Below are 20,683 nucleotides of genomic sequence, written 5' to 3'. Positions count from 1 at the left end.
CTATGGTTTACAAATTAGTATGCTTTCCTAAAAAGCACCTCTGAAGAACAAAAATGTCCTACCTGTAGATGTACTTTCATTTTTTTCTGGTTCGTCTGCCGTGTTACGTTCATTGTTCTTCGGCTGGGCTGGACTGCTTTCATTGCTGCTGGGCCTCAGAGGGCTCTCACCAAGACTGCTCTTAGGAGAGAGCATCTCCATTTCCTCACCCCAGTCTGACACTGGCTGGTGGGAATCCAGCAGAGAGAAAGGGCTGAGAGGTTTGGGCCCTTCGGGAGTGCTGAGAGCTTCCTGTGGGGAGGGGATGTGGACTTTGGGTCTGGGAGTTCTCTTCTCTTTTGGGCTGGGAGTAGAAGGGGCAGGAGAGGTAGACGTCTTTTCTGTTGGTTTAGCATCTTTATGAGAATCTTTGTTTTCTTCCTCAGGCTCCTCTTTGTCGACCTCTTCCTCCTCCTCACCATCGCTAGCATCTTCCCATTCGTCATCATCTTCTTCAGCATGCCCTCCATCATCTGTTTGCTACACAGGAGGAGAAATAAATCGGAAACCAAATAAAAATGACTCGTAGTATGGACACTGCTTAATGTCATAGTTTAGATTACTTTGATACTAGTTTAATATTATACTGTAAATGTCATATGAAGTTTTTACATGTAATATTTAAAAATAATATAACTACTAAATTATATTGTAATGTTAATGTAATAAAAAAAGAAGGTGCATCAACACTTATGACATGCAGCTTTTACCCTCTCTGATGATGGAGCTTTGACCTTCTCATTTTCCTTCTCTTTGTCCTTCCCCTCAGTCTCCTTTTCTTGTTCCTCTTTCCTCCCTTTCTCCTCTTCATGTTCTCCTTCCCAGCGATTATCATGCATGCTTCAAGAAAGAGTATCAATTTTAAAACAACATCATCAATGCAGGAAAATAACCCAATGAAAGTCTGATAACATCATCTCTTATCCAGTTTAAACTGCAAAACACCACGTTTTGGAAGCGATCAGGAGACAAGTAAGATGACTTACAGTAAGCAGTTAGACCAGGGCTCGAAATTGCACCTGAAATTTAACTGGCGCAACCTCAAAATATATTTGGGGTGTTTGTGCAAGGGCAAATGATTGTTGTGGTGCGACCAGATTTCGTTTCTTTATGAAACGTTCCCATATAATGTCGAATAATCAGCGAACGCCATATAGAACCCAATAAACTTTACACAGATTACTTCATTTTGTGCTTTTTTAGCATCCAAGGACACGAAAACTTAAAGTTCATATTCAGAGATACTGTCATTGTTAAATTGAGAAATGCGATCATTAAATACACACTGACAACCCATCAAAATAAAAGTCTGTAAAGGGAATGAAATTGACAGAAATATTTTATTATTGTGAAGTAAAATCTACTTTTAAAATAATAAAAGAAAGATTAAATTTTTATTTCATTTTAAGTAATATAATTACCCTTAAAATTTTGTACTTTCATTTTTTATTTAAACAAAGTTTTATTATGCAGCACTTTGACGAAAAAATTAATGAATTTGTTTCATTTTATTTGATTATTTTAGAAAAAATTTACATTTTGTGAATTCAGTTTATTAAACATACTATTTGAAGTTAAATGTAATTAACCATTAAAATAAATGAAAAGTGAATACAGAATACAGAAAACTAAAACAGAAAAAATGGGATTTGTGAAAATAAAACACTGAATTTAAAATAAATTATTTAAAATAACATTAAATGTTTTTTATAGGGCCCCATGAATCTACACATTTTAAGCATAAATGGGCCATGCACAAGTCACGTCTGGCAAATAATTTAAGATCAAGTTTGATTGTTCAAGCTTTTAATCTCCAGGATGATGAAGTTGAGATGCTTCTATAATTTTCAATGGATGCTCCCAAATTTTTGCTGGTGCTCCTGACTTTTAAATTTAGGAGCACAAGTGCTACCTACTAAAAAAGTTCATTTCGAGCCCAGTAGAGGCAGGAGAATTAATATTAATTTCTGCATACGCATACCTGTAGTTCTTGCCTTGACCTCGACCCTTCCCTCGTCCACGACCCTCCTGTCTGAGTTTGCCCTGCCCCAAGAAGTCCCCGAAAGTAGGTTCCTTGGGTGGTCTCTTGTTGTCTTCTGGATAAGGGAGATGAGAGAGCAATATTTTCTTTAAAATGCATCACACACTTTAACAAAAACTCGAATAACAATTGTGCGTATGAAATCTATAGCGGAGAGAGATGACCCCGGGCTCACACTAACAGATGGCCTGGTGTCATTCTGATAGATTGCTCCTCTATATGCATCATTATTTAGGTTGGGGAAAGGATAAGAGAAACAGTACAAATTTACCCTTGATTTGAAAGTATGGTAATAAGACTTGATTTGCAGGATATGAGGGTCGTTGAACACTCAAAAGCAAGAACACATGGGTCAGAAATAGCAAGTCTTCATTTCATTCTACAGAGGTACGGGCAACTTCAGAATGTTAAAAATGGTAACAGTCTAAGAATTGCAATGTTAATCTTAAGGGCAAGTCTTATGATAGCTAGAGCCTCTGAAAAGATAATATCATGAGTATCAATCAACCAACAAAGTCATATAATCATAAAGGACTTTCACTTTTAAAGGCGGGATGCATGATTTTTTAAAAACACTTTGGAAAAGGAAGTCGGGCCGAGTACCAAAACACACTTGTAGCCAATCAGCAGTAAGAGGCGTGTCTACTAACCAACATCGTTACCTGGGTAGCGTATGTGTGAGTCGTGTCTATCAAAGTAAAGTCCAGATTTTATTGGGGTAGGGGTGTGTTTGTTTTGGTGATTTCAAATGTCGACATTGGCTTTCAAAGATCATGCACCCCACCTTTAAGGTTTTGTTTTCAACATCCACACATCCAGAGACCTGCTACCCAGACAATCCAAGGACAACTAAAAATCTAATCATAAAAATATCATTATTATAATCCAAATTGTTCAATTTTTAGATGATCAAGTAGTTGCACTTTATTTGTAGACCCCTGGAGTATCTTCACAGACGTCTGATTGAAAATGTAAGTTTAAGCCAAACTGGAAAATATTTAGTAGGATTGAGAAAAAAACAAGAAACTACAACTTTCTTAGTACTGCTGACAAAAATGAGATATTGATATTAACTAGAGATATATCGATCAAAAATCTGTATCGGTCGATAAAAGCAATTTTTCACATCATCGACCAATAGCTTAAAAACAGCCGATAGTCATTGCCGAAATATCCTGTCAATCAAAAGAGAACAGGAATATGCAATGTATTTGAGCTCTGTGTATAGAAAATGTAAAGAGACATCACTAGTTTAAGGTTCAACATTAATGGCTATTATTTGAACGAATAACATTTGGAAAATGTAATCTTCAGAATTTAGTTAATGCAACTTACTACACGGCTCTCTGGAATGCTTGATTCTGATTGGTCAGTTGAGACATTTGCAGGTTCGTTCTTTTCAAATAATAACCGCTCCAAATTAATAACGCATAGCCGGACTACTTGCACGAGTAAAATCGCTCCGCGTCAATAAGATCTTTATCTGTTTGGCGCCATCTTGTGACAAACACTGGACAACCACGACAAGACACAGACAGCTTACTGAGACTGAATTTGACAAAATAGAGCATGACAGCTACGAAGCCAACACACACAAAAATACAGAATGGGCATTAAAACTTCTCAAAGGCTGGCTAAAAGAGAAAAAAATGGAGACAGACAAGTATGAAGCAGAGGATCTTAATAAGGTATTACGATCATTTTATGCATCTGTGCAAAGTTTCGCGGAAGGATAAAAATGTTAATTTAAAACAAATATGCCAATAAAATGTTTCAAATTCATATTCATGTCCAGTTTTTTTTCTTATGTGTCAAGTAGCCGTGTAATAAGCGGGATAATGTAGAGGCAGCCGGTAGTTATTGGGAAATAAGCCCCTTCAGTGTGATACAAGACCCTCCGCTTCGTGTCGGGTCCTGATCACACTGTCGGGGCTTATTTCCCAATAACTACCGGCTGCCTCTACATTATCCCTTACATAACCACCAAACTATACGTTTTTTCCATCGGTAGATATCAGTCTGAATATTCAGCTATTGGTGTTGGTGGAAATTTTTTTATATAAGATATTTAGAAAAATGTTTGTAACCAAACTGTTCATGACCCCATTCACTTCCATAGTATTCTTTATTCTCACTATGGAAGTGAATGGGGCTCATGATTGGTTTGGTTACAAACATTCCTCAAAATATCTTCTCTAAATAAATATATACAGGTTTGTAACAACATGAGAGTAAAAAAACTGAATTTTCATTTTTGGGTGAACTATCCATTTAATATTAACACTCAATCTTTTACTGGGAATTTTTATAATAAGGCAAAGCTCAAACTATTCGAGAACAGAAGGAGTGACCGGATGTGTTTTTCCACTCAGAGAAATGATGGAGACAATCTTAAATAATGACCGTGCAACAAGCAGAATGCAATAATAAAGATATGTTACAGGAAAATATAATCTCATCTAGATCTGCATCATAGATAATCCAATTACAAACGAGTGGAAAACAATTAGAAGCTATTATCGCAGTAACATCTATTACACTGAGACTCTGGCCAATGTGAGTTAGAGAGCTTAAAGACTTTTGCCACACACACATGCCATAAGCTGACCTGAGGGTCCGCTGCGTTGCTGTGCATTGGCATTGCGCCCCCTAGCTGCTGAGAGACCACAGCACAGAACATCACTAAGCCACAGAGACAAGTTTTTCAAAGCAGAAATGCAATCAAATGTCTAGAAGTGATACAGATTAATATCTATTGATTGTCTGTATCGTATTTAAAACACTACAACCTTGAGCTGGTGGTGTGAGAGAATGTGGGTTTAATTTACCTCTCCTGTTGCTCTGATCAGGTGTTCCCTCTCCAGTCCCAGCCGAATCCTCCTTGAACCTGTGAAAACACCTACAGGGTCACTCATTCTCACCCTGTCAGAATCCATTACTCATTTATGCACTACATCTCCTCCTGTTTCTTTAAAACATTCAGGCAGAAATAAAATCCTAACATTACAGAAAAGGTTCACCCTAAATGCAAATAATCACAAATTTATTTGACTAGCACAAGGTTCTCTAAATTCTGATCCTCACAAAAGCAGCATCATTGTAGAGTGCATGTCTGCTTACATCGTATCTGTTTTCTGGGCGTCCCACTCTCGCCTCCACTGGCCGGTGGCATTCCGGTGACGAGCCAGTCGTTCCTCATCAATCTGTTCACGCTCTTTTTTCCAGCGGAGATACTCGGCTCTCTCTCGACCTGTCATGGACAGAGTCATATCCACTGAACCTCTGCCACTCGGCCTACGATTCTGTTATAAGAATAAAGAAGGCAAAAAGGGAGGGCATTATTTTTTTGGAGAATGGTACTTCCACAATACTAAGATATGACTTGAGTTCTTTGAAAAAAAAATCCACAGCCTCTTATTTTCCCTGACCCATCATTTGCCAAAACTATTATCCCTTGATCAAAATTCCCCATGATTTGATTAATCGCAGTCTTGTCCTTTTAGGGCAGAGGACACTTAAAAAAATCAGGTTCTGTACCGTCCATTCTCTCTCAACTTCAGCTCCGGTCTTCACGCTGTCAAAGTCAACCCCGCCCCAGTTGCGCACGTGCCGTCGGCTGCCCTCCTTGCGGTCAGTGTCTGGGACTGGCCCACTGCGCCGTGGGTCATCCAGGAAGTTCCTGGTGGGGTTCTTTTCTCTTTCAGCCTGCAAAGAAAAAAAAATGTGGTGTTTATTTTAAACAGATACTGATTTGACTGATGGTGAATTGTATGGATGGGTTGCCCAAAACATACCTTTTGACCTCTCTCATATTCTGCAATCTTTTCCATCTCCTCATTCATTTTCTCTATGTTCTGCCTTCTCTTCTCCTCCCACTCCTGAATAAGACAAATTGGACACCAATTGAGATTAAAATGATGCACGTATAAAGCCGAATCAACAATATCTGCAGGGACATCACACACTCCACTATTCACGCTCCACCCCTATTGGAAGTTAAATGTTCATGTGCAGAATGACTGACAATCACCTTTGATTTTCTGTCTGAGCCAGTTCCTCCCTGAGGAGGAATGCCTCCACCTCTTCCACCCCTGCGCCCTCCTCTGGAATAGCGTTCGGAAAGGGAAGGACCATCTCCACCTTCATTTTCCTGCGATTGCCTGTCTGGCCATGGTTCACCTTTGTTTGGACGAGGCTCTCTTCTGCCCCCACGATAGCAACCTCTGCTAAGCCGACCCGAGCCGGTTCTGTTAGAGGGGTTCTCGCCTTGAGGCCTACCAGTGTGTCCTTCTTCAACGCCATGATCGCCACTATTACTGGATGATGATTTTCTGTCATTTACCACACGTTTCTCCTAGAAATTAAGGAATGGGGTTTAGTGGTTCTCAGTGTGTGACTTAAAAGCTAGATGTCCTTTCTAGGTTACAGAGTTGGAAATGATACTAAAATATTTCCTTTCTTTTCCCCTCATGAGACAAGTCTGTCTGTCTAGTAGGGCTCCCAGTTTTTTTCACAAAAAATCCGATTTAAATCCTTTTTAATTTTATGTTACATAACACAAAATGATGTAAGCTTTTTTCCTTAATTGTTCTGCCGGACCATAAATCTGTTGTGGCAGAGTAAAAAGACCCCTTCCACCATCTAGGTGTAACGCACGTCTGAAACTAATGGCGCTTTTCCATAGTAAAGTACCCCACCGTTTGGTTTGGGTCAGCTTACTTTTGCAGGCATTTCCACTGGGTGCAGGACGTAGTACACAATACTTTTTTTAGTACCACCTCGGTCGAGGTTCCAAGCGACCCGAGCTGATACCAAAACATGATGCAAAAACACTGTAGATCACTGATTGGTCTGAGAGAATCATCACTACCAGAGTCATTGCTATAATGTAAAAGATTAGAAACATGTTGTCGTCTTTGCTCTGCTACAAGCGCCCAAACTCCCTTTCAGTGATGAAAAACATCAGCAGGCTGTCGACCAAGCCAAGGTAAGGTTGAACTGACCCGACCTAACCGAAACCAAACCGTGGGGTACTATGCAATAGAAAAGCGCCATAAATCTTATGTCTAGTCAAGGGTAGGCGTAAGGATAAAGTCTTGACTTGTTTCTATGGCAAAAATAGAAATAATGAAATTTGATGAGACATCTAATGCACAGGTTATACGAGCTTTGTGCTTTAATACATAGCAGAGTGAGAGACCGCACCAATGAACTCTTATTTATCATAAAATACTAAATATTTACAAAGACACAGTAAAGAACTTATTATAAGCTTTAATCCAGAACTATTAGAATTAATCTGCAAATAATTATCTTTTGTGCAAACGGTGAAGTCACTTGTGAGTTAATGTGCAGGATGCATGCATCTTAAAGGTGCAGTGGGTACATTTTAGCGGCATCTAGTGGTGAGGTTGCGAATTGCAACCAACGGCTCAGTCCACTGCTTGCCCCTCGCTTTTGAAATGCATAGAGAAGCTATGGTAGCCGCCACCAGAAAAAACATGTCATTGACGGAGACAACTTAGCAAAAAAAGGTTGTCCGTTAAGGGCTTCTGTAGAAACATGGCGGCACAAAATGGCGACTTCCATGTAAGGGAACCCTCGGTGTAGATAAAAATGTCTTAATCTAAGGTAATAAAAACATAACGGGTCATTATGAAAAGGTCTTTATACACCCCTATTAATATAGTTTTGTATATTATTTTGCATTTCTGTCAAGAGATCCTTTTAAAAATTACACATTGCACCTTTAGGGACGTGTGCAATGGCAAACGTGTGAGAAAAAGGAAAGCTCTCTATTATTATCTATTAGCAGTAAATGTAAGTTTATAACCATAACACAAATGCTTTTTTTTGGGTGGTGTACTTTGTACTGCCATGTTAATTGGTCGCTATTATTGCTACTTTTGCTAGCAACAGACTTTATTTCAAACATACTTTGCAGCTGGTGTTGTCTGACGCCGTAAAACTGTACCAATTCCAAATTACAGATGACACTTTGCATTTCTTGGGAACGAGTTCTTCCCTGCTTGCTGCCATGTTGTTTGTGTATCTCTATGGCAAATGCTCATTTAAAACTACGGGAGCCCAGAGGGGAGTGTCAGTGGATGTAAAAGAGAAAAAACGATTTTCATGCAAACAGGTCGATGTAAACTTCACATTCGAGTTAATCGATAAAACCGATTTATCGCCCAGCCCTACTGTCTAGTTAAACAGCTATATTTCCGTACATCTCACTTATCTCTTACTTTTCAGATAGTGAAAGGTGTGACCTTCACAGACAACTATGGGAGGTCCAATCAATCTGCACAGGCCATCTGTGTTCCACTGAATCTCTACAGGTATTGATTAAAACACTCTACAGCTTGTCCTAGACTTCCCCAGGTGGGAAATTAAAATCTCAGAGCTGTGAGGAATGGGGTTAGAAATATGGATTGAAGTTTAACAGGTTATGTAAGGTTACTTAAAATTGAACTGAGTAATGAATCTTAGGACTCCAATGTGTCTGCACACAGTCCCATCACACCATTTTTCTCTCAACCCTTTCTGAGACAACAAAATTTGTATTATTAATTTGATAATTCATTAATGCCATTCCAGCATATATGGCTATATTCATGGCGAGGACCGATTAATCTACACACAAGTTGGTCTACACAAATTGGGAAGACAATTTGGCATCTCCAATTCACTAACCTACATATTGTTGGAGGAAACCGGAGTACCCAGAGGAAACTCACGCTGACACAAGGAGAACATGCAAATTCCACACATAAAGGCTTCCTGACTCAAGACGCAAGGCTCAAATCGTGGACCTTCTTCCTTTGAGGCACCACAGTGTACACTAGGGTAAATGCTATGATGCTATAAAATATTCTGTCTCACCCCAGCCGCTTTGGACAAATCAACAGTCACAGTGAAGTTCTCTTTCTCTGTCTTTTTCCGTTCTGACTCAGGCTCGTGAGGGCGGGGTTTGCGAGCTGTTGTTATGGCGACACCCTCTTGCTCAGCCTTTTTCTTATCTTCCTGTATTTCCTGGTGACCCAAACGAAACACAAGAACGCTAAATGAATTAATAAAATCGGATAAAGTTAAAAATCTTTCTTTTGAGCATGCAATACATGCATAAACAATATGCATATGCTAAAATAAACACATCAGCCAATACTTTAGGGTTAAATATCTGTTAGGTAAAAAATGTACACAAAGGAAGCAGACAGGTATAGCTGTAGCAGTAGATCAAATTCCAGCAGAAAATTTCACCTGATATCTTTTGACCAAAGCTTCATTCTTTTTTCGTAGAGCTTCAATCCTTTTGTCCAGCTCAGCATCCTTCTCCTCCTTTGTCTTTAAATCCACCGCAGAAGACTGATATAGAATAACGAGTAAAAGATGACACATAGGTGCACATTTACCACAATCACATTAGACATAGGTAACACACACTGCCATATCTAATTGATGTACTGTACCTTTAAAAGGTAAGTCTTTTAATCCATATATATTTGACTTTTTACCATAGGGCTGTTGAATGCTTTATTCTGATTGAGAAATGCTCCGCGGGTAAGCATTATTTTTCAATAAACACACACCTACCCTTTCAAACGTCTTAAAATAACCATCAAAGCAATGTCTGTGGTAAACGTGGTATAAGTGGAATAATTGATTCTGGTTCTTTTAATTATCTAAAAATAATGCACACCCGCGGTGCATTACCATCTTGGTTGAGCATCATTTACTAATAATTAAATGGCCTGTCGTCAAAGAATCCTTACATAATGCAGTGACAAAATCAAATGCGCTGCTATGTGTATAGACACCATTACATATATCTCATATCCATATCTCAATTGAAAATTAATTTTTTGGACTTCAGTACTACTTAAGCACCCCTTGACAGCATGCGTTTACTGGGCTAAACTTGGAGCTTGCTGCCCAAGCATTATAATAATTCAAAGATAAAAACTGACACCGTGTGTCCACTACATTTTATTTGAGTTTATTTTTATTTTATTGCGATTTGTGTTTTGCATGGTAAATGCTATTTTCAACAAAGTTTTTTAAATCCAGAAGCAGTTAGTAGAACAGAAGGAATGTAAATGAGCCTCACCATGGCTGGAAGCATGTCCTGAAATAAAAGGCGATGGAAAATAGCTCTGCCTCCTACCTAGAACAGACAAAGATAAATTATGCAGAGGAAAATGCAAATAATGACATGGGAATACCAAAGCCTTATAATATCTATGAACGATCTTGTAAACATATCACAATACTGCAAAATAGAAATGCAATAAGGTTGAAATGAAAACTAACTTGGCCAAATCTACATACATGATCAGGCATGAATGAAACCGATCTTGAGGATAGTTCACCCAAAAATGAAAACTTTGTCATTATTTACTTATCCTCATGTCTTTTAGACAGAAAACCAGAAAAACCTTCAAGCTTCAAAAGGACCCAAAAGTGTTGGATAAATAACTTATTTTGTGTCATATATTTTAAGTGTCCTGAAGACATTTAATTACTATTCTACTTTCTTGTTGTGGACATTGCTGTTGTTTCACATCCTAAAACACCCTAAACAATAACTCAGACAGAGAGAATGTGCACTGGAAAAGAGGCACAGGTTAAATAATGTATCATATTTTAATTATTTATCACATGACCGTTGTATGCCTTCGAGACACTTAAAATACAAGCTTATTGAAAAGTCGGCTTTATATATATAACACTTTTGGGTCATTTTGAACCTTGAAGAGGCGTTCACCATCCACTTCCATAACAACCAGAAACCCCAAAACAACACATCTGCGTTTGGGTTCTAAAGAATAAACAAAGGCAGATCAAACGACACGAGGGTGAGTACATAATGACAAAGTTTTCGTTCTTGGGTGAACGATTCAACGAAACAAACAATATATTATGGGAAATGTTGGCATGATCACAAACCCTTTTAGGATTACAGACAAAATAATACTGAAAACATTTCGTTGTCTTAAGATCACGGTACTTATTAAGCTTTCAATACACTGACAGAGTTTGCTATGGTTAACAATGACTCAATATTATGGTTGGACACAATGTATCAGTATCATCAAATGAGCCGCCAAGAGCCAATTCGGGGGTCGAGTTCAGATCGCAAAGTGAAACTAACCCAATAAGGCGCACTTATCGCAACGATAAAACAAGCGTGGATATTTACTTTCATGCATCCGAGATTTAACACGTGTTTTACCTCAAGACAAGTCCTGCGCCTGTGGAAGTGTCTTGTAAGCTGCACTCGACCAACTGCTACAGCGATACGATGATACGAGCGCAGTAGCACTCAATCTACTTCCGTTAATAATTGATTTTACTTCCGGTAAGGTTATAAGCTTCAAGTGCTGCGGGATTTCAAAATAAAAGTCACTAAATTCGGCATGCCACAAAATACCGCAATAGGCCAATAACATAAGTTACTACGGGCTCAACGACAAAAATCCGTTATTAAAGTGAACATATAATAGACTATGATGCCATAGACAAGATTGTTTAGAGTTTAAAAAGTTCTTGCAAATTTATTTTGCAAGCACTGTTGTAAAATTGATATTTATGTGGCTGGACTGATTTTTCTGGTTTATTCAGGTCATACTGGTGTGCACCCCGATAAGCTTATTTCAGTCTTAACAAGGTCACACACTGTGTGGAGCTTCCAAGCAAAGGTAGAAATTTAAACAGACTTCACTGACTGTATGTAAAGCACAAAATTTCATTACAGCGGGTCTTCGGTTTTAAAACAAACCATATTGCACCATCTGCTGGCCTTATAATTACACTGACTTGCAAACTTGACTGTTAATCATCCTTTAACATTGTTTGAGTCTCATTCTGTTAAAGCAGGCTACATTAAATCAAGGGTCAAATTACTTTTTTTTTACATGGGCCATGCATCAAATTCTTTTTTTATTATTAAAGAGACTTGCAAACTTGACTGTTAATCATCATTTAAATATGTGTTCTGAGTATGGTCTTAAACATGATATTTTATATAATCCTGATAAGAGTGTGGTTATGATCTGTAGAACTAAGGAGGATAAAAGTATAACATTTCCAGTCTTTAAGCTGTCTAATAAGAGTCTTACTGTATCTGTGAAAGTAAAATACCTTGGTCATTTTATCACAGAACATATGACAGATGATGAGGATATAGAAAGACAACGGCGTATGATGTATATGCAGGCGAATACACTTTTACGTAAGTTTAGTTTCTGTTCAGATGAGGTGAAGGTGTCACTTTTTAAAGCATTTTGCACTACACTCTATACTGCTCACCTGTGGTTTAACTACAGAACATCAAGTTTACAGAAGCTGCAGGTAGCGTATAATGATGCTATGAGAATCTTACTTAAGAAACCTAGATGGCATAGTGCAAGTGAAATGTTTGTGAGTGTTAGAGTAATTACTTTTAAAGCACTGCTACGAAATCTCATCTATAGATTTATCTGCCGGCTAAATTATTCTAATAATGAGATTATTGTGGGTCTATCTAATATAAGTGTGAGTACTACACGATATCAGTCAAAGCTTTGGAGACATTGGTATTGTTGTATTCTGTAGCTATTTATTGTGTGGGTTGATGTGTGGGTTGTTTATCTTGTTTTAATGTCTTGTCTGTAGTATTCTTTTGTTTTATCTGGACCCCGAGTCTGTAATAAAGATTGATTGATTTAACATTGTTTGACTCTCATTCTGTTAAAGCAGGCTCCATTAAATCAAGGGTCAAATTACTTTTTTTTTTACATGGGCCATGCATCAAATTCTTTTTTTATTATTAAAGAACAAGAACATTGCATACATGTAAGAAGATCACGATGTACTTGTTATTACAAAATCAAGGGTCAAATAACTGAAGGTTTCCAAGGACCACGGAATTCGTCACGGTGTTTCTGCGCATGCTCACAACATCAGAGGTAAACAAAGAGGAAAGCCCGCACCCGGCCTGCCTGACTCCTCTTTCCAAAAACTAACCGGCTGTAACGTTACTCCTCTATCTGCCTTTCTTTTCGATCAAAAAATGGATGAGAAATTTTCATGCCGAGCGAGTATTTATTATGACCAAGGCGGGAGAAAATACATGGAGGACATACTGACGATGAGTCGGGAGGATGAGCCTAGTGAGGATGAACTGATCGCAGCCGAAAAGGACGAGACCACGGCAGCACAAAGACAAAACCCCGACGCCTTAATCCAAGACTCCATCCCTGGATCTATAACTGTTACTTATGTTCAGGACGATGATACTGTCTCAACTCTTCGACGGGCGTCGATGCGCTCGGCCCGCCGTTCAGAAGACATTCGTCGGCCGCGGGCTGTGGCTTTCTTCGCCGTGTTCGACGGTCACGGTGGTCCGGACGCGGCGCGCTTCGCCCGCAAACATTTGTGGGATCACATAAAAAAACAAAGGGGCTTTTGGTCTCATGACGATGACGAGGTGTGTGCGGCTTTGCGAAAGGGATTCATATCTTGTCATCATGCCATGTGGAAAAAATTACGTAAGTTATGGTATTCACAATGAGCTTGTAACTGAACATATACGGGTGGTCTAGTTTATGGTGTTTTTCAATGTTTATAGATAAACAAATCGCGAAGGTGGTTGAACCTCGCTGCACAAGTTAGACCAGTTTAACGGTGCAATATATAGACCACTGCAATCGTGTAATAAATCGGCAAGGGACATAATCACAACAGTCCTTGTTGAATGAACGAGGACACGTGAAAGAATATGGATACTTCATAAGATGCATCCCGCCATGCGATGTTGCGCATGCGCAGTCCACGCGGAGATGTTTCAAACTTTATATTATGAAGCAGCTAGCTTTAGCTGTTATAACACTCGTACTGTCATAGAAATTTCAATGAGTACAATGGGAGTGTGTTGGTTTTCATAAAAGCTAAAATGCACTATTCAGACAGACGAGATTAGTTTTCCAAACGAAGTTTCAAGTGTCCCCCACGACGTCTGTTATATTATGCTGGGTACACACGAAAAGATAATCGGTCTGATGGGCCGATTTACCCCCTTCCGACACCGATTATCTTGATGGTTCTACAGATTATTTTATCAGATTTTCCCTTGATGTGAGATGTGTTACGATTGTTCGAACCTGATCGGAAGAACGTCGGAGCCGCCCCGATCGCAAATACATGTTTAATATTTACGATCAGAAATCCTGATGTGTGGGGGGAACCCCGAGGACAAATGCGCTCTTGAGATTATCACGTGCAACGAAACAATTTCCAATCAGACAGCGAGATGATGGAAGAGGGAAGCAGTATTGGCGGGGCACAAAGTGAAGTTGATGCAAAGTGATCTTCTACAAACCATGTTCCCGCTGTCTCCATCTCTTCACCCAAACCCTTTTCTTGTTTCCCTTGAATTTCTGTGAAAATCATTCCAAACACTATCATAGAAATTTCTTATTGTATATCGTCTGCAATGCTTATTCTGAATTCTCACATGATTTTGCGAGATTCAGTGTGTTCACCGTCGAGACTTTTGTTGAAGTTTGTGTGTGTTATGCAGTCTTGGACACATCATGGCACACCACAGGATTTTTATCCTCATGTTTGTGGTCTATCACATTTTGAAAATTTTATAAGATCTAAATCTTTTGGTGTGTACCCAGCATTAGGTATGTTTGACTTCATTCGGCAGCAGAAAAACCGACATACGGATAATGTCAAGATACCGCTAAAGCAATTCGAGAAATCATACGGAAAAATGTCTATTTTTGAATCGCCCTCGCGATACTTTGATGTCAGCCGCCTGTCAATTTTTGGGGAGCCGCATTAAGTCGATCAATCCTATTATGTACTGATTAGGATGGCACATGAGGTGGGAGTGTCTGTGTTTGTGATGTTTGAAATTTTCCTTTAAATGTAAAATTATTATAGAAAATGTCTTTTGAATTAATTTGATTTTAACTCATCAAAATAACTTATAAAAATTCTACTAAAAAGCCTACGTGTTTTATATAACTGTCTGTTTATAACAAACACATAGAAATAAAGAAATCATGATTAATAACAATTTACTATCTTGATAAATTATCATTTACATTACAGTGTGGACTAAATAAGGTTGAGTTTCTTGATATTGATACTGTTATTTCTGTGGGCAGTCTTAAGTGTACGAGATTTGGCTCGTCTTGATTAATGTTTTTCCTGCCGAATCGAAAAAACATCCATGGCTGTTTCCGAAAGCTCTAAAATGATGTCTTTGGAGGTGCGGGGAATGTGATTGGTCGAACCTGGTTGAGTTCGAAAATAAAAAATGGCGGCAAAGAAAGCAGCTGGAGCACAAATTTAGTGTAAATAAAGTTTTACACCTTTTGATTGCATTTCTAGTGATAAATTAGTATTGTAGTTTTTAATCACAAAAGATTAGTTATCACAAAGGTGCTCTCTGTTTATATTTCAAACTGAGTTCCATTAAAGGAAAACACCACCGTTTTTCAATATTTTACTATGTTCTTACCTCAACTTAGATGAATTACTACACACCTTTTTTCAATGCGTGCACTTTTAATTTTTGTACAGAGCTTCTTGAATGTGTTAGCATTTAGCCTAGCCCCATTCATTCCTATGGCTCCAAACAAAAGTTTTATTTTGTGCTACCATACTTACTTGTGTAACTACTCATGTAACAATCTTTAAATAGGGAAAACATGGAAGTGTTTGATGGCTTCTAAATTCATCCCTGTTTGGAGCCATAGGAATGAATGGGGCTAGGCTAAATGCTAACACATTCACAACGCACTGTACAATGATTAAAAGTGCACGCATTGAAAAAAGATAGGTGTGTATTAATTTGTCTAAGTTGAGGTAAGAACATGTAAAATATTGAAAAAGGGTGGTGTTTTCTTTTATGCTGCCTATGATGGCTGTCCGTCAGCTGCATAAGCTTTTGGACACCGCCCATGTCTGAATAAATGAGATGCAGAAAGTACAATTTACGCGCGTTGGCATGATCCTACGGCAGATCACATTGGCCAAAACATGAAAAGAGCAGCGTTTTTAAATAATATTTCTGGCAAACACAGACATTCGCATTCAGACAGGATTACATTTCTCAGAGGACCTCTGAGTTCAGTAAGTTAGGTAAAAACACTAAAGGACCAAGTATGGAACACCCTATGGGTCTCCACTGGTTGGATGTTATCTGGTAAATAGGAATCATTAATTACCATTAAATCCTACTGTAATAATACCCAAAACACACTACATATAGGAATTTTGTAATGGTTTAATGGTAAACTGCTGATGGTGCATATATCGGTTATGTGTGATTTTAAGTAGTATATTTAAGAAAACCATTAGTTTTGTTTTTTCAGTAGAGATTGTATAACTGATTGGGTTGTCATTAGTTTTTGTTATTTTTGAGAAACGATCAATAATTTATCACTGATCTGTTTTGAAAACTGTCTAATCTTGTTTCTGATATATGCAGCGGAATGGCCAAAGACCGCTACAGGACTTCCCAGCACATCAGGCACTACTGCTAGTATTGTTGTGATACGACGTGACCGCATGTATGTGGCTCACGTAGGGGACTCTGCTGTGGTGTTGGGGGTGCAGGATCACCCCTCTGACGAGTTCATCCGAGCGGTAGAAATGACACAGGACCACAAACCCGACCTCCCGAAGGAAAAAGAGAGAATAGAGAGCCTGGGTGGCAGGTGAGTCTTAACTTGTCTAAAACTTTGTGCAAGTAGAAGCAGTTAACCACTTCATGAATCAGCCCTATATATCCACAGTGGTCAGACTGGTTTTTATCATGCATCCATCATGCTTTTTTTTTTTAGATGAAAAGGTCCATAACAAAATGTGTTTATAAGCCTATGATACGATCATTGTCACATTTTTTTTCAGTGTAATTAAAAAGTCTGGAGTTAATAGGGTGGTATGGAAGCGACCCAGACTCACTCACAATGGACCAGTAAGAAGGAGCACTGTCATCGATCAGATCCCTTTTCTTGCTGTGGCCCGAGCTCTTGGTAAGGTAGTAAAAAAAAAGGAAACTAACCTGAATAAAAAACTGAAAAATGTTAAGTGAGTTTTTAAATACATTGTCTGTTGTCTTGAGATTACGCAAACAGAGGTGCAGGCCAAGGTAGACAAAATTGCAACATACCACCATGATAACCTGTTTTCTTTAGCAACAGTAAACAAAGTATGACACCACAGCACTGACTGTTTTGAAGTTTACAGAGAGTTCAGGGTTGTAGATTACATTTACAGTTATGCATAGTGGAACATTTTTATCCAAAATCCTCTTCCATTTGGGGTAGAAAAACACTTCCAGGAGCACAGAAATAGTTTAACATTTATGTTAATGTAGTCATAGAAGCTGACATGCCATCAAAATAAATAATGTTGAGTATTTGTGTATGATGGTTGAAGATTTAACAGAACATGTAATGGCTTCAGTATCTTTACTGGAGTAAATACAGCAGGTAAAGTAAATATTGAACACGTCACCATTTTTCTCAGTAAATATAATTCCAAATGTGCTATTGATATGAAATTTTCACCAGATGTTGGTAACAACCCGAGTAATCCATACATACAAAGAAACCAAAACAAATACGGTCAGAAATTAAGTTATGTGTACTAATGTGAAATGACACAGGGAAAAAGTATTGAGCACATGAAGAAAGGGAGGTGCAAAAGGTCAGGAAAGCCAAGACAACAGCTGAAAACCATCAGTAATTAAAAAGCAATCCAGGCCCTCAGTGCAAATTAATATCAGCTGGTTCAGTCCCAACTGATGGCCTATAAAAGGTCTCATTGCCAAGGTGTCACACAAGACACGTCTCATGATGGGTAAAAGAAAAGTGCTGGTTCAAGTATTAATGGGCAGTCTGGCTCTTTTTAAAGATTTGGCTCACTGGGAGACTTTTTTTTTTAGCCCATTTTGCAATTGTGACATGCTTGTGTGTTGGTATGCAATTGTTGTATCAATTGTTTTTATAAAAGCCTTATTTTTTATGTTTTTGTTAGGAAAGAAACAAACATAATAAATAAAGGCAAAATTTTCGATTTTCACTCATGACTTAACTTTCTTCTTCTTTTTGGTAAATGCCTCAACTTTCTCCCAACGAGCTTACCTTTAAATCTGGCTCCCCCTCCTCTCCCTATCGCTTTGTGTACCTGGCCTGTACCACTACACTGGCAATTGGAGCATCTATCCCCCCTTCTTCTTTCACATAAAAGTATAATCCTAGTCTGTCTTTCCATTTGATTGGACGTATTGTGTGCTACATACAAATATGTCCCGCCCCTGCCTGCAGCTGAAGATTCGGCTCTCTCTGGCTCTTCTCGTTTGCTACAAAGAATCGGCGTGCCGGGTCGTTCGCGAAAGACCCATCACTAGTCTCAAGACCTTTGGAACCTAATTGTTGCAGAACACAACGATGGCACTGATTGTAGGAGCATTTCTAAGCTTCTGAATGTTCCAGTGAGCACTGTTGGGGACATAATACGAAGTAGAAAGACAATCATTTCACCATAAATTTGTGTAATACTTTTTCCCTGTGTCATTTCACATTATTACACACAACTTCATTTCTGAATGTATTTGTTTTGGTTACTTTGTATGTATGGATTACTTGGGTCAAAATGTATGTCAAAAGCACTTTTGGAAATAAATTTACTGAGAAAATTGGTGACATGTGTATGTCCAGTTTTGGTGATTTGGTGACGCCTTCCATTTACCAGTTTTATCCAATATTATATCAGTTTAATTTTATATGCTAACGTACATCCTTGTGTCCTCAGGTGATTTGTGGAGTTACGACTTCTACAGTGGAGAATTTGTTGTTTCACCAGAACCTGATACCGCTGTTATAAAGTTGGATTTGAAGCGACACCGTTATGTCATCTTGGGCAGTGATGGTTTATGGAACATGGTATCACCACAGGAGGCTGTGTCTATCTGTCATGAGAATGACAAGGCTAATGTGAGCAAAATATGACTGGAATACAAAAAAAAAATTTTTTAAGAGAGGTCTTGATTATCTTGATGTTAAGTTTGTTTGCTTACGTTTCAGGCAAAGGACCAAAAAGGAAATGTTTCCAGTGCTGTTTTGCTGGTGAACCATGCCTTGCTGAGATGGCGTCAACGCATGCTCCGTGCTGATAACACCAGTGCCATAGTTATCTGTTTGGAGCCATTTGGGACATCCTCTGAGACCTTGCCACCTTATGAGGTTGTATACAATCTACAGGGATCAAAGTCTGGCTCTGTTCCTCAATCTTGCCCCAGCTCTTTGAACACTCAGGTTAGCATGGGTACATATTTTTTGCCAATTTAAACAAATTCAGGCTTGCTTAACTTTACAAGTCTGGTATTTTTCTATTCTGTTGTATTCCCTTGCAGATTAAAAAATATATGACTCTTAAACTTCATATTGTTCCCTCTTTTTATTTAGGTTTCACTGCAAGACGCACCTTTGCCTGCAAGTGAAGAACAACCAGAGGAGGAGAAAAACAAAAGCTGTGAATTAAGCAATTGTGGAATTCTTGAATCATCTGCCGACAGCCTTAAAGACTTTGATGACCTGCCTTGCACTGACCTCAGCAATAACTTTTTGGATAATGAGACCAACTGTGACCAAGTGCCTATAGGCAAACGGGTGCTAGAGGATTCCTCCTCACCTGCTCTGAAAAAACCCCGCTGTAGTTCACCACAATCCCCTGATGAAGAGTCCTCATGTATATCCCCACAAAAACAGCCTTCATTCAGGAGTAGTGACAAGGACCAGAAACAGTCTGAAAAGGTGCAAGCTCTGCTTCAGCAGCACGGGAAGACTACTGTGTGTGTTTGCTGACAAATGAGTTTTTATAACAATGCAAACTGTACATTCATGTTGAATATTCAGATTGATATAGTTCATATAAGCTACTGAGAAACCAAATCCTGAAGCAAGTAACAATGTCAAAAAGGTCACCTCCATTTACAACACCCATAGTTTAGTGTGTGTTTTTTGTTGTTGTTGTTGTTGTTTTAATATTTTGCATACTAATGAAAAGACAACATGTTATTTTATTCCATTTTTAAACAAGTTTTACACAGCGAAATGGGGGTATATCCATTTTTTTTTTTGTTATGCATTAGTTTAGTCAGAATTTTTGCACTTTAAGTTGAATTGGTGCAGTCTTTGTGGAAGAGGGATTTTTTTATGGTGGACTGTGAAAAAAACAAAGGATGTTAAAAAAGACCAAAAAGAAACCATATCTTCTGAGAAGATCTTTCCCTACAGCTAACATGATATCATTAAAGCAACAGTAAAAGTATTTTTGTATGTTTTATGAAAGAAGCAGAGAGGGACATCATTTGTACTTGTCACTAGTGTCAAATCTTAACCCTGTGTTTATTAATGTGGAATGCAAGCATGAACTATGAATTATGCATTTTGGATTTTAATAGTTATTTTAACATTTTTAAGGCTTTCATTATCATATTAATGTTTCTCAAATGTTTTTCATTGATGGGAAAAATTGTCATTCTAAACTGAAGGTGCTGCTATGTTTAAACCGGTCAATAAAACACTTTAACATTGA

The 20,683-nt window shown here is 38.4% G+C and overlaps 2 protein-coding genes across 5 annotated transcripts in view; one reads left to right on the top strand and one right to left on the bottom strand.

Annotated features, from left to right (window-relative positions):
* The window catches only part of ccdc9 (coiled-coil domain containing 9), a 20,718-nt gene extending 7,401 nt beyond the window's left edge, over positions 1 to 13,317 (bottom strand). Inside the window, exons 1-13 of one of the 4 annotated variants that reach the window (XM_073815606.1) lie at positions 13,207 to 13,317; positions 10,191 to 10,247; positions 9,344 to 9,448; positions 8,966 to 9,115; positions 6,111 to 6,434; positions 5,875 to 5,958; positions 5,618 to 5,785; positions 5,201 to 5,382; positions 4,909 to 4,967; positions 4,689 to 4,736; positions 2,021 to 2,135; positions 750 to 879; positions 63 to 519 (exon numbers count right to left, since the gene is read on the bottom strand). In XM_073815606.1, the coding sequence (XP_073671707.1) occupies positions 63 to 519; positions 750 to 879; positions 2,021 to 2,135; positions 4,689 to 4,736; positions 4,909 to 4,967; positions 5,201 to 5,382; positions 5,618 to 5,785; positions 5,875 to 5,958; positions 6,111 to 6,434; positions 8,966 to 9,115; positions 9,344 to 9,448; positions 10,191 to 10,205 (1,837 nt within the window). In that variant the 5' untranslated portion in view covers positions 10,206 to 10,247; positions 13,207 to 13,317. Of the gene's footprint in view, positions 1 to 62; positions 520 to 749; positions 880 to 2,020; positions 2,136 to 4,688; positions 4,737 to 4,908; positions 4,968 to 5,200; positions 5,383 to 5,617; positions 5,786 to 5,874; positions 5,959 to 6,110; positions 6,435 to 8,965; positions 9,116 to 9,343; positions 9,449 to 10,190; positions 10,248 to 11,315; positions 11,444 to 13,206 lie in introns of those variants that run through there. The other 3 variants (XM_065281024.1, XM_065281022.2, XM_073815607.1) reach the window with 3 other exon arrangements.
* Positions 13,008 to 20,683, top strand: ppm1da (protein phosphatase, Mg2+/Mn2+ dependent, 1Da). The gene is made up of 6 exons (XM_065281020.2): positions 13,008 to 13,611; positions 16,569 to 16,797; positions 16,991 to 17,115; positions 18,899 to 19,080; positions 19,171 to 19,401; positions 19,552 to 20,683. The coding sequence occupies exons 1-6, from the start codon at positions 13,134 to 13,136 to the stop codon at positions 19,948 to 19,950; spliced, it is 1,644 nt and encodes a 547-aa protein (XP_065137092.1). The 5' UTR covers positions 13,008 to 13,133; the 3' UTR covers positions 19,951 to 20,683.

The sequence above is a fragment of the Paramisgurnus dabryanus genome, chromosome 8 (genome assembly GCF_030506205.2).
Source record: "Paramisgurnus dabryanus chromosome 8, PD_genome_1.1, whole genome shotgun sequence".
NCBI lineage: Eukaryota > Metazoa > Chordata > Actinopteri > Cypriniformes > Cobitidae > Paramisgurnus > Paramisgurnus dabryanus.
Note: the sequence above shows the minus strand (reverse complement) of the source record. Positions and strands in the feature narration are given on the sequence as shown.

Excerpts from the sequence above, each read along its gene's own strand:
- ppm1da (XM_065281020.2), top strand. The coding sequence starts at position 13,134 with ATGGATGAGAAATTTTCATGCCGAGCGAGTATTTATTATGACCAAGGC. Across the intron at positions 16,798-16,990 it reads ATAGAGAGCCTGGGTGGCAG|TGTAATTAAAAAGTCTGGAG; the intron begins GTGAGTCTTAAC and ends ATTTTTTTTCAG. Across the intron at positions 19,402-19,551 it reads CCAGCTCTTTGAACACTCAG|GTTTCACTGCAAGACGCACC; the intron begins GTTAGCATGGGT and ends CTTTTTATTTAG.